The sequence below is a fragment of the Dipodomys merriami genome, unplaced genomic scaffold (assembly GCF_024711535.1).
Source record: "Dipodomys merriami isolate MVZ:Mamm:240054 unplaced genomic scaffold, mDipMer1.0.p SCAF_7, whole genome shotgun sequence".
Taxonomy (NCBI): Eukaryota; Metazoa; Chordata; class Mammalia; order Rodentia; family Heteromyidae; genus Dipodomys; species Dipodomys merriami.
In genome coordinates, this window is record NW_027206290.1 from 30802961 (window position 1) to 30818359 (window position 15399).

Below are 15399 nucleotides of genomic sequence, written 5' to 3' on the forward strand. Positions count from 1 at the left end.
CACCTCCCCCTCAAAAAAAAAAAAAAGCCAGAAGTGCAGCTATGGCCCAAGTGGTAGAGCACTAGTAGCTCAGGGATAGTGCCCAGTCCCTGAGTTCAGGCCCTAGGATAGGAGGCCACACACACATACACACACACAAATAAACTTTGGGAGAAAGTAAATTTTCCATTTGCTTGCTGAGCTGCCTTCTGGGTGAAATATACTGTAAGTCTTTGTGAATGAAAAATTTATTTTATAGAGTCTCGTTTTCTCTCTCTAGATATATGTTATCTAGATATATATGTATTTATATCCATCTACCTATAGATATATATTTTATGTAGATACAGCTATATCTATATCTATATATCTATCTGTATCTACATATTTGTAGATACAGATATTTGTTGTCTAGATAGATATAGATGTATCTATAGATATCTATAGATATATCTGACTATCGATAGATAGCTAGGTATAGATATATAGATATGTATGTAGCTATATCTATAGTTATATCTATGGCTAGACATAGACATCTAGACAGACATTTAAATGAATAATTTCGGGGATCTTGTTAGTTCACAATCAGCTGCGCGCTCACATGTTTGTTTTCCGCGGTTTCGGTAATTGGAACCTCCAGCTACAGCAACCTCCCGCCAGGGGGCAGCAGACCTGCACTCGGCATTCCGCTCGTGGTGGGGCCCAGCCTGCATCCCGACGTGGGCGGGAACCCGGGGTGGGGGTGGGGGTGGGGTGCCGACGCGAGTGACGTCACCAGAGGGCGCGGTTCCCGGCGGGGGCGGGGCTTCCCGCCGCGAGGGGCGTGGCCGTCGGCAGCGCCGGCTTCCAAGGCCAAAGTAGGTGGTGTGAGCCGGAGGCGGAGGCCGCGGCTCCTCAGCTTGGGGGAAGATGGCGCCGCCGGTGACAGAACGGGGGCTGAAGAGCGTTGTGTGGCAGAGTGAGTGCGCTGGGGGGGTAGGACCTGAGAGGAGGAAGGCGGGTGAGCCGCCTTGCTGGGCCTGGCTCTCCCGCCGCCGGCCCGCAGCGGCCTCGGGGCGCCGCGCCGCGCACTTGTTGCTTTGGGTCCCGCGTCCCCGCGAGGACTGCTTCCTGCGCTCGGGACGCGCGGGGCGCCCCGCGACGCGGCCTGCTCGTGGGGCGGCGGGCCCTCCACTCCCCCCCTCCCCCAGGCGGGGCTCCGGCTCCCAAGCCCCGGGCCCGGGGTGAGCCCTGCGGGGCCGCCTCCCCCCTCCCGAGGCCCGCGCGCCCCGGCCCCGCCACCCGGGGATGTCTCCACCCCGGACAGGCTGGGCTCTGCGTCTCCCTTTCCCGCCCTCCTCTTTCTTCCCCACGGTGCTGTGTGTTCTCCTGATCCGGTGTGTTTGTTTGTTTGTTTTATCAAGGAGGGGTTTTTCACTGGCCCTCCTTTTCAGTATCTGCCCCAACAACAGACCCCGCGGTGGCCGGACGGTTCACCGGCCTCGCCACTTAGAGGTGCCCACGGCTGGCGCTCAAGTTCTAGAGAAGGGACCGCCGGACAGATCGAATCTCTAGCCCTGTCAGCCAGCCCCCAGTGTAGTCAGGCAGGGTTGTTCCTTTCCCTTAGGCCGGGCCACTCCCTGCGCCTCGGATCTTCCTAACTCCTTGCTGGTTACGGGTGTTCCTGCCCCATCATCTGTGACTTTTCCTAAAAAATCTCTCCAGACCCAGGCCCGGGAGGCCAGGGAAGGAAGGAATGAAGTCACCGAACAGGAAGAACCATCACCTTGGCATAGCCCAGTTCAAAGTAATGATCGTCTAGTCGTAACAAGGGGGAGTAACATCTAATTAGTGTTCGTTATTCCAACTTGTTGAGCAAGGAACTTTTTTTTTTTTTAAATTTTAACTTAACAGCACTTTGAGGAGTCAAACAATTCCTTGTATAAAATGTAAACATCCAAATCAGTAACGGAGATGGTGCTTAGCCTCAGGCACTTAGAAGAGATAGATAAAACATACAACACAGAAAAAAAAGTTTTTAAAATTAGTTCAATTTTAAGGTTGGCAGCTTGTAATTCACGCTTAACATGGTAGACTTTTAAGAACTGAGTGTGTTTAAAATATCTGGCACACTGATACGAAAACAGGTACCAAATTGTGTTGTATAAACAACTTTCTGGTTATGCACGGTGCTTTACAGTCAGCATTTAGGAGAAAAAAGAGATAAGTGATAATGGCAGTCTTGATAGCTCGAAACTAAACTAGAGGGTGAGTGTAGAGAGAAAGTTTCTGTCCTGTGCTGTTAATTTGAGGTAACAGCAGGCTGTCTAGACTGAGTGTAAGATAAAGACAGAAACTGAACGGGTGGAAAAAGACAAGTTGGTAAAATAGTTCTCAGAAATTTTGTGTAGCTAGAAACAATCAAAAGACAAAATATTTGCCATTTGTTGAATGAAACATACTTGAAAAGGAGTCTTTCAATTAATTTAACAAAAGATGAATCTGAAAAAATGTTGAAGCTAAGAGGTAGAAGAATAAAAAAGTTTTGTTGGGTTAGAGATATAATTAGGTGAGGATAAGAAAGCTAAACATAAGAACCTTTAATTTACCCAGAAACTGTGGTAAATAGAACCGAACTACTACTATTCCTTAAACGTTTTCACTGTGCCAGGCATTATTCTTTACATATATTAAACTTCATGAGAATATCAGTATTTCACTGACATTGAAATTGACAGAGCTATTAGAATGACTGCATTATTCATATAGTCAAAATTGGAAATGAGGTCCACACACTGATGCGTGGATAAGGCATGATGCAGCATGGATAAGACAATAAAAAGAAATGAAATATTGACATATTTTACATCATCACTGAGTCTTAAAAACATTATGCAAAGTAAAACCCCAGTCACATTGTATGACTCCACTTATATGAGATGTCCAGAGTAAACAAATATGTAGAGACAAAGTGTGTTAAGCGAATGCCTTTCTGGAGAGAGAGGGAGACTGGAGGAATGGAATCTCTTTTCAGAGTAATGAGGTTGTTGAAACCAGTATGGTAACATGGGGATGGATGTATGGTTTCATGAATATAGTGGGAAAATAAAACAGTTGTATTCTTCAGATAAATTGAATAGAATGCAAATTATATCTTGATAAGGCTATTAAAGCAAACCCTGTCAACATCTATTAAATCTAGATCTAGGGTTTACACGTAGGTCTTTTTGACTACAATGCTAACGTTTGATCTGTAATATGTAAAGTTTAGTTCAGGGTCTTAAACATTAGACTCTTAACTGTTCTCCTATCTGGCTTCCTTTTTCTTGTTTCAGTCTACACAGACAATAGCTGTCAGAAAAGTTTTCCTTTAATAGTACTATTGTATCATTGTGTGGTTCTCTTGCTCAAAGACGGGCAGTTGCCTATAGTTCATTTCAAAAAGTCTCTCTCTCTTTCCCTCCCCCCCTCCTCTCTCCTCTCTCTTTTGCCAGTCTTGGGGCTAGCACTTCAGCCAAGCCTTTAGCTACTCAGAAAGCTGAGATCTGAGGATCATGGTTTGAAGCCAGGTGGGGCAGAAAAGTCCCCATGAGACACATCTCCAATTAACCACTCAAAAACTGAAGTGGTGCTGTGGCTCAATGTGGTAGAGCACTAGTGATCAAAAGAGTTCAGGGACAGCTCCCAGCCTCTGAGTTCAAGCCCCATGACTGACAAAAAACAAACCAGAGTCTCACAGACTTACCTGCCTAAGCTGGCTTTGAACTTCGATCTTCAGATCTCATCCTCCTGATTAGCTAGGATTGCAGGTGTAAACAAGTCTCTTTTGAAGACTTTAACCTAGCCCCAATCTGCCTTGCTATTCTTACCTACTTTCACTTGTATTATCTGGATTTTTTTCCCATAGTCCTTACTGTTTACTCATGATCTGTTTTAACTCCATATCTTATCTTGATGACTTGGTCCTCTGTCTAAAATGCTACCCTTTCCCTAATTTCTAGTGGTCCCCAAAATAGGCTTCCATCTCCATAATGGCTCCTCGTTTTCACTCAGCTTATATTTATTTTCCCTTCTTGGATGCCACTCTGATACCTTGATAAGATAGGTATACTTGTTGTTTCTTGCAGGAGTTTAACAGTAGTGCTTGTGTGCTGTTCCTAGATCTTGAACTTGGTGCCAAGGTGCCTGTCTTTAAGCTCTTTTGCTCAAGGCCATTTGAACCACATCCCTGTCTGATCTTTTGTGCCTTAATTGGAAATGAGAGCCTAACAGACCTTCCTGCCCAAGCTGGCTTCAAACTGCAGTCCTTGTTTCTTGGCCTTCTGAATAGCTAGGATTACACCCTGGAACAGTACATTTAAAAAAATAATTTACTCTGTTTTACTACCTATATCCCATTTATTAAATACTGAATTTCTATGGGAATATAGCAGCTCTCTTCAAGCTTACATAACACTTAAGCTTAAGTAGGTAATAGAAAACAAGATAACAAATAAATGTTTCAGTTTATTGTATAGTGGGGAGACAGGCTATTGGAGGTAGGTAAATCAGAAGTTTATCTGATGAGGAGACATTTGAGCTGAGACCTAAAACATGATAAGGATTCAGGTTTAAAACTATCTTCAAACTCCTTCAAGGAAAATAAACATAACAAAACAAAACAGAACACCTTGTATTTCAAGTGTGAAAGTTTTTTTTTTATAAAATGAATTTTTATATTTAAATAAGATTTCTATGCTTATTTGCTTATTATGCTTATATGCTTATTTTTTTTCTTGCTTTTGGGAAGTGGTAACAAAAATACCGCAGGTTTTAAATGAAAAGTTTATGAAGTTTATTTTTTTTAAAGAACCACATTAGAAAAATGACAGTGATTAAGTCAATTATGAAGTAAAAATCAAACCATTGTTGATATTTTACCCTTATTCATGAGTTTTTATTCAGCAGTTTATTTTTCTCATCTATAAACAGTAGTTTAGTATAATATCTAATTATTATCTGTTAAATACTTTAGTGAGAATGCGCATAGGTAAATTATAGATGTTGATTTGTGACAGTTCTTTGCATGTTGAATTGCAGGCTTTTTCCACTTTTCATATTTTTCTCCAGGTCTTTCCTTCTTGTGTTTTATCCAGTGACGCTCTTTTTTTGGGGGGTCCGGTCGTGGGGCCTGAACTCTGGGCCTGGGCGCTGTCCCTCAGCTCTTCAGCTCAAGGCTAGTGCTATACCACTTAAGCTTTTTTCCGGCTTTTTTCTTTTTGCTTATGTGGTGCTGAGGAATCGAACCCAGGGCCTCAGGCATGCAAGGCAAGCGCTCTACCACTGAGCCACCTTCTCAGCCCCTCCAGTGACACTCTTAAGTTCTCTTTTTAAATAGCAAACATTAACTCAACATTTTTCATGCTCCTTCAAAAATCTCTGTGTGTGTGATACTAAGGTTTAATACAGGTTTGATACAGGGCCTCCTGCTTGCTAGCTAGGCAGGCTCTCTATCACTTGAGCCATGGCCTCATTTTAAAACTTCAATGCTAATTAAAGTTAATTTTTTTTAACTTTGAAATAGAAAAAGATCGCAATAGCAGATGCAAGTATAAAATAAAAGTCAACTTCTTCCTGACCCAAACCCTAAGTCTTTCTCTCCAGAAACAACTACTTTTAGGTCTTTAAATAAATCCTTCTTAAAGTTTTCTGAAAATAAAGCTTGGGTAGAGAAACATACTTTTGTTTTTGTTGTAATCAGCTATCTTTATGTTTTTTTTTTTTTTCTAGTCACTTCCCCTTTTAAGCTCATTTTGTTGAGCAGTTAAAAATTTTTTTTAGAAAATCTTTACACAGTCATTCATTTAAATCATTGTTTATTGAGTTACTGCCCTGTTCTTTGGCCTCTTGAAATTCACAATAAAATGGGAGAGACTGGTGCACAAGAAGTAAGTGCTCGATTAGCAAATATGAAGACGTTTTCTTGTAGAAGAGAGGAAAAGGAGTTGGTTTCCTCTGAGAGTGGGTCAGGAATACTCAGAAGCAGGAGTGACATTTAAGATGGTTCTTGCAAGATGCTGATATTTTGCCAGGCAAGGGGAAGTCTGGGATACACCCTAAAGATGACAAAAATATGTGATTATTTATAAAAGAGGAAACAACAACAAAAAAGAAACACTTCTTTTTAGTTGCAAAGATTAGGAACATGTAGGCAAAACAATTGTGAATGCTGTGGTAAATAGACTTTTTTAGGCAACGAGGAATCATGACAGATGATTTTTCTTTCTCTTCCTTAAATATCAGTCACCACATTTTCACACTTCATTAAACAATCCCAAAGGAAGCTATTTGCTTTTTCCTATTTTGAAGGGAAATGACATTAAAATTTAATTAAGTATCATGATAAGGTACACTGATGTCGTGTATAACTAATTTTTTTTGCCTAAATAACTACCACCCAACTACAGCTATAGAATGTTTTCAAGCACCCTCATGACTTCCCCAGTTCAAACTCCACCTGTTCCCTCAGTGTAGCCATTGTTCTATCACATTTACTCCAAACCCTTTATTAGGTCCCATATCCATGAATTTATCTAATTGTGGGTTGAAAATATTAGGGGAAAAAAATGGCTCACGCCTACAATTCTAGCTACTCAGGAGGCTGAGATATGAGGATCACGGTTCAAAGCCAGCCTGGGCAGGAAAGTCTGTGAGATTCTTATCTCCAATAAACCATCAGAAAACCAGAAGTGGCTCTGTGGCTCAAGTGGTGGAGAGCTCTCCTTACACTGAAGAGCTGAGGAACAGCGCCCAGGCCCAGAGTTCAAGCCACATGACCGACAAAAAAGAAAAATCCTATTTGTACTGGACATGTATAGTTTTTTTTTTTTTTATCATTTTGTAAATAATACAAAAGTTATTTGTATTAGGTATGGTATGTAATCTAGAGATGCTTTAAAGTATAGGGAAGGATGCCCTAGGTTATATGCTAATATTGTGTCATTCTATATCTGTATTTGTTTTGAGACTGGATATCTCTACAGTGCCCAGATTGGCTTGAACACATAGGCTCAAGTGATCCTCCTACCTCAGCTCCTGAGTATTTGGGATTATAATTATGTCCTATGCCTGGCTTACTACACCCTTCCGTGTTAAGGGGCTTGTGTATTCACAGATCCTGTTTGGGGGAAGAAGGAGATTCTGGAACCAGTCTCCTAAGAACACTAGAAGATGACTATATCTTCTTTAAAAATAAGAATGATGAAATTTCTACCTAGAAATAATTGCCTTAATATTTGCCTTTGTATAATTTCAGTTCTTTTTCAGTACTGGGAACTGAACCCAGGTCCTTACACATGGCTAGGCAACCACTGAACCCAATCCTGCCTTTGTATATATTTAGTATTCTTGTAGTAATTCTCAGTTTTCTTTTTTTTTTTGGTTCTGGTCGTGGGGCCTGAACTCTGGGCCTGGGTGCTGTCCTTCAGCTCTTCAACTCAAGATTAGCGCTCTTCCACTTAAGCAACAGCGCCACTTCCGGCTTTTTTTCCTTTTTGTTTATGTGGTGCTGAGGAATCGAACCCAGGGCCTCATGCATGCGAGGCAAACGCTCTACTACTGAGCCACTTTCCCAGCCCCGTAATTCTGTTTTCATCGATTCTACTTTACTATGTTTTTTAGAAGCCTCATGCACAGTTCATTATGTTTTTATTTAAATGATTTATGATGCGTACTTTTGCTTCCTACTTCAACCCCCTTATTTGACCTTTATAAAGATTGTTGCCTGCAAACTGAACGTTATAGGCCAGAAGTAGGCAGAATCAGATAATAATTAGGAATTTAATAATGTGTTGCTTTTTTTTGGAATCTTAATTCCTTTATGACCTGCAGTATGATTTTTTTTTTGCTTTTGACTATTTTTCAAAAACATCATTATGCATTATTTATAAAAGCCTCATTTTTCTCCACATCATACTATAGTTGGGAGACTTGGTTTCTAGTCTAGGTTGTATTTCAGTTTACTAATTTAAACAATGAGCAGTTTGCTTTTTAAAAAAAAAGTGATCCTTGAACTCAGGGCCTTACACTTAGTAAACAGTTGCTCTACCACGTGAGCCACACTTCAGTCTTTTTTCATTTTTAGTTGCTTTTCAGATAGAGTCAGGCTTTTGCCAGGTCCAGACTTTGAGTATGATCTTCCTTTCCCTACCTCCTGGATAGCTGGGATCACTGGCATGTCTCCTATACGTGGTTTGTTTTAGGGAGATAGAATCTCAGTAACTTTGCTGGACTAGCCTCAAGCTGCATTCCTCTTATTGCTAGTTCCCTAGTAGCTGGGATAACAGACATGTGCCTAGCTGGAATTATAGACATGTGTTGCTATATCCAGCCTAGACTATCCCCCCGCCCATCTTGACTCTTTCATAATTCCATTTTTTAGGTCTTTAATTTGTTATGTTTTATTTTTACTTGCATTCTTGTTAGTTTTCTCTTGTGCTATATTTTTCTTGTGCTATATGTTTTATTTGTGATATAAATACTTAACATTAGTTTTCTTTTTAGCTTAATGACATTCTATAGATTGTTTCTTGCCTTTTTGCTCTGACATGTTTTCTTATCATTCCTTGCTCTTATTTTGGTACTGGGGTTTGAACTCAGGTTGTTGCACTTGATAGGCTGGTGCTCAATCATTTGAGCCACACCTCCACCTTTTGTTATATTGACTGTAAACATCTTAGTACATCATTAGTGTATTAAAATAAACTATGCATTAAAAATCTAAAATACAGAAAGTGAAGCAATAGAATATGGAGAAACTGTAGGCTAATATGGGTTAGACTTAAAAAAAATTAACTGAGCCGGGCGCTGGTGGCTCACGCCTGTAATCCTAGCTACTCAGGAGGCTGAGATCTGAGGATCGCGGTTCAAAGCCAGCCCGGGCAGGAGAGACTGTGAGACTCCTATCTCCAATAAACCACCAGAAAACCGGAAGTGGCGCTGTAGCTCAAGTGGTAGAGCGCTCGCCTTGAGCTGAAGAGCTGAGGGACAGCGCCCAGGCCCAGAGTTCAAGCCCCACGGCCGACAAAAAAAAAAAAAAAAAATTAACTGATAACCTTATCCAGATGCTGTAAAAAATTTTATTATGTAAAAATTGTAAGTTTCTTTGTAGAATAGTAGAACACAATAAACAAATCAAGAGCTAAACTATAGATTTGAAGAAAATACCAACATATATAAGACAGAAAGACTCAATATTTAGAGAATGCCTAGGAATTGAGTGCTCTATATAGTTTTTTGGTTTTTTTTTTGTCGGTCGTGGGGCTTGAACTCTGGGCCTGGGCGTTGTCCCTCAGCTCTTCAACTCAAGGCGAGCGCTCTACCACTTGAGCTACAGCGCCACTTCCATGCCTAGGAATTGATTGGGAAGAGATAATGACCCAGTAGAAAAATGAGCAAAGGAAATGAGCAGGCAACTTGCAGATTAAGTCATTTAGTTGACTGTTTTTGACTTGGAGAAATGCATATCATTTTTAATCCATAAGATTGGCAAAAATCAGGTGATTAATTTCATGTAGTAGTGGGAAGCTTCTTGATGGGAATACGAATTGTTAATGACTTTTGAGAAAGTTTCAGTTTAGTAAAATAAGAGACAGATGCCTTGTGATGTCAGCAATCTCACTGTGGGTCTTTCCACTTACATATGTATGTTTAGAGATTCTTACTGTAACATAGTGGTACAATTGGAGACAGAATGGCAAACAGTCTAGCAAATAGGAGACTATTGAATAGTATATTATACCTATACTAAGGAATATTCTTTTTTTTTCTTTTTTCTTTTTTGCCAGTCCTGGGGCTTGCACTCAGGGCCTGAGCACTGTTCTTGAGCTTCTTTTGCTCAAGGCTAGCTCTCTACCACAGAGCCACAGTGCCACTTCTGCTTTTTCTGTTTATGTGGTACTGAGGAATCGAACCCAGGGCTTCCTGCATGCTAAGCAGGCCCTCTACCACTGAGCCACATTCCCAGTCCCTACTAAGAATATCTTGATACTGTATTTATCTTGATACTGTATTTATATCTTGATACTGTATTTGGAGACTATCCATAAAACATATTTAGGGAAAAAAGCAGTGATAGAAATGTGTGTAAACTGATGCCTTCTTGTAGCAATTTGATTATGACACCACAGACTCCCAGAAGTTAGAAAAAGGACTATGCTGTTGAGAAATAAATTGGAGTGGGAAGCAAAGAGTTGGTACAGATGATCCAGTACTTGTTTCTTCATTCTGGTTTCCATATGATTTGCGTGTGTGTGTGTGTGTGTGTGTGTGTGTGTGTGTGTGTGTGTGTGTGTGTGTGTGTGTGTGTGTGTGTGTGTGTGTGTGTGTGTGTGTGTGTGTGTGTGTGTGTGTGTGTGTGTGTGTGTGTTTAAGAGTTGTTAAGAGTCTGGACCTCAAACTCCAGGACTGATGCTTTTGCTCATTAGCAGGCAGTTTGCCTTTTTTATTTGCTTTATTTCCTTTAAGACTCCATTATTCATATATTATTTCCTATTTCCAGGCAAACCAGTTTCTCTTGCACTGTTATTATCAGGTTTATTCAATGTTTTCTGAACATACCATTAGCATTGCTCATGTTCTTGTACACACAATACCTTATTCTTTCTTCCAGTATTTTCACTGCGTTGACATTACCATTTTAAGTATATTTTCTTTTATACTTCAAAGAAACAAAATGAGCAGATAGGAGAGTTGGTATTAATAGGTCTTTGAGTGACATTTGGACTTGTGGAAAATCAGTTTAGAAATGAGGCAGAAGCTAGTTATGGGAGGACATTGAATAAGTAGAGTTTAGATTTTATTTCGTAGGCAAGAGTGAACATCTGAGGGACTTTTAAGGTAGATATAGATGTAAACAGAAGGGTTGTGTATTAGGAAGCTGACCTACAGCAATGTGAAAATTGAGAAGGCAAAGGGTTGAAGGTGGAAAACAGAAAAGTCCAAATACGAGTCTGTTGCAATAGTTCGTTTAGAGATGATAAGAATCAAAGTGTTCATTATTTGCATTGTGGTGGGTATTTTCACTAATGAAGAGATGGTTTTAAAGTACACAGGAAGGTGTTCACAGGTGAGATGTAAACACTACTCATTTTTTACCTGTGGATTTTGGTATCCATGGAGGTTCTTGGAACCAACCCCCCATAGGTACCAAAAGATGCCTGTAATCACCAACTTTTTGGACTTGGACATCCTAGCAGTAGTAGTTGTTCCCTGTATACAATTTCTATTACCTACCTGTGCTCTATTTGTTGTTGAGGTTCCCTGACAGTTTATCATATTCCCTAACTCACTTTACCTATTGAAATAATGGTATGAACAGAGGAAGCCATCTGGGCTCTCGATGTGGTTCATATGAAAGATGGCAGTGGCAGTGGAATGTGGCTTAGTGGCTTAGCAGTAGAGCGTTTGCATAGCATGCATGAAGCCCTCGGTTGGATTCCTCAGCACCACATAAACAAAAAAAGCTGGAAGTGGTGCTGTGGCTCAAGTGGTAGAGTGCTGGCTTTGAGGAAAAGAAGCCTCAAGGACAGTGTTCAGATCCTGAGTTCAAGCCCTAGGACTGGTAAAAAAACAAAATTGTACTCATTACCTGACTTATATAACTACAACTCCTTTGTACATTACCTCTATAATAACAATAAAAAATAAAAATAGGGTTGGAAAGGTGGCTCAGTGGTAGAGTGCTTGCCTTGCATGCGTGAGCCCTGGGTTTAGTTCCTCAGCACCACATAAATGGAAAAAGTCAGAAGTGGCGCTGTGGCTCAAGTGGTAGAGTGCTAGCCTTGAGCTGAACTGCTGAGGGACAGCGCCTAGGCCCAGAGTCCAGGCCCCACAACTGACCAAAAAAAAAAAAAGTGTGATTGAAAAAAAAAAACTTAACTGGTGACTGGAATGCTATCCAATCGCCCAACATTATTTACTAAAATTGATCATTCTATTTTGCAGTGCCAAGTTCTTTTGTACAAATCAAATCACCATGTGTGCATAAATCTGTTCAGAAATCTTTGGTTTCACTTTTATTTGTCTTCTTTCATGGCAATAACATTGTTTTGTTATATGTATTGTAATAAATCTTGACATTTGGCATTGTTACAAAAGAAAAAAAAAGAAATCAAGGTGTTGCTGGTAACAGCACCAGTAAAAAATAACGGTCAGCTATCAGAAGAACAATCAGTACTGCCTAATGGAGGTACTGAATGGAAAGAGGGAATATCCAGAGGCTGTGATTCATAAAATAACCCACAGTTTTCAGAAATGAAGCCGACAGCAGTTTTTAGGGAACTATAATCTCAATTTGAGGCATATAAATGCTTAAATCTGTACTTTATAGTTGAATGAAATCCAAGGAGAGATGAGCTTGAATAAATACTGAAGGACTGATCTTGATAGATGAAACTTTGGCAAAGAACCTAATGTCTAAAGAAGAATGTAATATAGGCAGAGCAAAGGTAAAACAATAGTCTTGAGGTGTATTCATGTTTAGAATGCTGCGATAATAGATAATAGAGTTCAGTAATTTTCTTTTTTTTTTGGGTCCGGTCGTGGGGCCTGAACTCTTGGCCTGGGCACTGTCCCTCAGCTCTTCAGCTCAAGGCTAGCACTCTACCACTTGAACCACAGCACCACTTCCAGCTTTTTTTCTTTTTGTTTATGTGGTGCTGAGGAATTGAACCCAGGGCCTCATGCATGCAAGGCAAGCACTCTACCACTGAGCCACCTTCCCAGCCCAGTAATTGTCTTTAAATTGAGCAGGTAGCATTGGTTAGGGGGAGTGGGAGGGGAGGGAGGATGGGAAGGGATGGGAAGGGGAAACAAAGAAGGAGGCTACAATGCCTGATAAGAAATGAACTCATTATCTTGCCCATGTAATTGTAACCCCTCTGTACAGTATTTTCACAATAAAAATAAATAAAGAAATTAATTAATTAATTTAAAAAAAAGTCTCACGGGCTTTTCTGCCCAGGCTGGCTTTGAACCATGATCCTCAGATCACAGCCTCCTGAGTAGCTAGGATTGCAGGTGTGAGCCACCAGGGCCCGGCTTCCCTGAGCTTCTTTTGCTCTACCACTTGAGCCACAGCATCATTTCCAGCTTTTTCTGTTTCTGTGGTACTAAGGCATCGAATCCAGAGCATCATGCATGGTAGGCAAGAACTCTACCACTAAACCACATTCTCATCCCGAATCCTTAGATTCTTTTTTTTGTTTGTTGGTCTTGGGGCTTGAACTCTGGGATTGGGTGCTATCCCCCAGCTCTTCACTTCAGCTCAAGGCAAGTGCCCTACCGCTTGAGCCACAGCGCCACTTCCTGTTTTCTAGTGGTTTATTGGAGATAAGAGTCTCATGGACTTTCCTGCCCGGGCTGGCTTTGAACCGTGATCCTCAGATCTCAGCCTCCTGAGTAGCTAGGATTCCAGGCGTGAGCCACCGGTGCCCTGCTCCTTAGATTCTTAGGCAGTATTATTCAATAGAATTGAAATGTAAGGACCAGAGATATGTGGCTCAAAAGTGGAGCAGGATCCTGAATTTAATCCTCAGTACCACTGAAAAAATAATGCAAACCACATATGAAATTTAAAATTTTCTAGTGGCCACATTGAACAAAGTAAAGAGAAAAGAGTGAAATTAATTTTAACAATATATTCTCTTCAGGCTGGGAAGGTGGCTCAGTGGTAGAGCACTTGCCTTGCATGCATGAGGCCCTGGGTTCAATTCCTCAGCACCACATAAGCAAAAAAAAAGCCAGAAGTGGTGCTGTAGCTCAAGTGGTAGAGCACCAGCCTTGAGCTGAAGAGCTGAGGAAAAGCACCCAGGCCCAGAGTTCAGGCCCCGGACCGGCAAAAACAAAACAAAACAAATACATTCTCTTCAACTTGATGTATGCAAAATGTTATCTAAATACGTAATTTAAAAGTTAATTTGCTTTTTTCATTTCAAAGTTTTGTGGATTTTTTTGTTGTTTTCTGGTGTGTGTGTGTGTGTGTGTGTGTGTGTGTGTGTGTGTGTGTGTGTGTGTGTGTGTGTGTGTGTGTGTGTGTGTGTGTGTGTGTGTGTGTGTGTGTGTGTGTGTGTGTGTGTGTGTGTGTGTGTGTGTAATTTTTGTTGTTGTTGATTTTGGTAGTGCTAGAGATAAAACCCAGGACCTTAATCATACTATGTGCTGTACCCTCTCATATATAGACTGTGCTTGCGGGACATTGCAGTTCAGACTATCACATATCACATGCTCAGTAGCTACCAGGTCTAGTTTCTATCTACTAGGGCAGTGGGTTAAAAAGTTTTTCTTTCTCTTATTTTTAAATTTTATTATCTTTACGTAGTTATACACAGAGTTTCAATCCAACATGTCAGTTTGAGTATAAGGCATCTTGATCAATGTCATCTTTTTCATCACTCTTCCTCTTCTCTCCCAATATCATACATCCCCTCAATTTATCTGGTGCCATGTTCACATATGTACATTGAATATTATTACTTCATTGTTGAAGGGAAACACACTATTGGAATTCTCCCCTGCAGCTGCCATACTTTAGTTAGCGTATGTATATGCCTATGATCTTTTATATGTTTACATATATATTTATAATTTAGATTAACTTCCATATGAGAGTAAACACGCATCCTTTATCTGAATCTTATTTCACTTAACATAATTTTTCTAGGCCTGTTCATTTCCCTGCAAATGACATAATTTCAATCTATCTGATGGATGAGTAAAATGCCATTGTGTGTGTATATGTGTATATAGCTGTATATATGTATACACACATTTTCTTGTTCTATTTGTCTATTGAAGGGCACCTAGGCTGTTTCCATAACCTGGCTATAGTGAATAGTGCAGTTTCAAAGACTGTTAATAGGATGACTTCTGCCTTTTCTCCAAATCTGATCCATTATAAATTCCATCGGCATTCATTTCTTAAAGAGAAAGACACAGATAAATCTAATTAGAACAAATAAAAGGTCTTCAAATTTCAGCGTATGTGAAGTATAAGAGTGAAACTAATTCAGAAACATGAGTAACATATTAGTTTAATATCAGTTCTGTTTGAGATGCTTCATGTTTTTGTCTAAAGCATTAGTTGTGTTTAAACCACTGTGTGATCTTCTGATTATTTCCCTGCCCTTAACAGTGTAAAAATAGCCTCCCCAAAAGCAAAGTAAAAGTTTGATAATCCTTCCCAAGCTCCCAAAGCCTCATAAATGTGCTTAATTTGGGCAAAAGTTTTAGATTTATTGAAAGGTAGCAGTACAGGAGAAATGAATCCAACATCTGCAATATTAGAAATAAGGAGCATGAAATATCTAACTTTTTTATTGTTGTTGGTTGTGGGGCTTGAACTTGGGGCCTGGGTACTGTTCCTGAGCTCTTTTGCTGAAGGCTAGCTCTCTATCACTTTGA

The 15399-nt window shown here is 40.3% G+C and overlaps 1 protein-coding gene across 1 annotated transcript in view; it reads left to right on the forward strand.

Moving 5' to 3' along the window:
* Window positions 1–809: 809 nt before the first annotated feature.
* Stxbp3 (syntaxin binding protein 3) overlaps window positions 810–15399 on the forward strand; it is a 73546-nt gene continuing 58956 nt past the window's right edge. The window contains exon 1 of the mRNA XM_070006171.1: window positions 810–940. Within this exon, the coding sequence (XP_069862272.1) occupies window positions 892–940 (49 nt within the window). The 5' untranslated portion in view covers window positions 810–891. The remainder of the gene's footprint in view (window positions 941–15399) is intronic.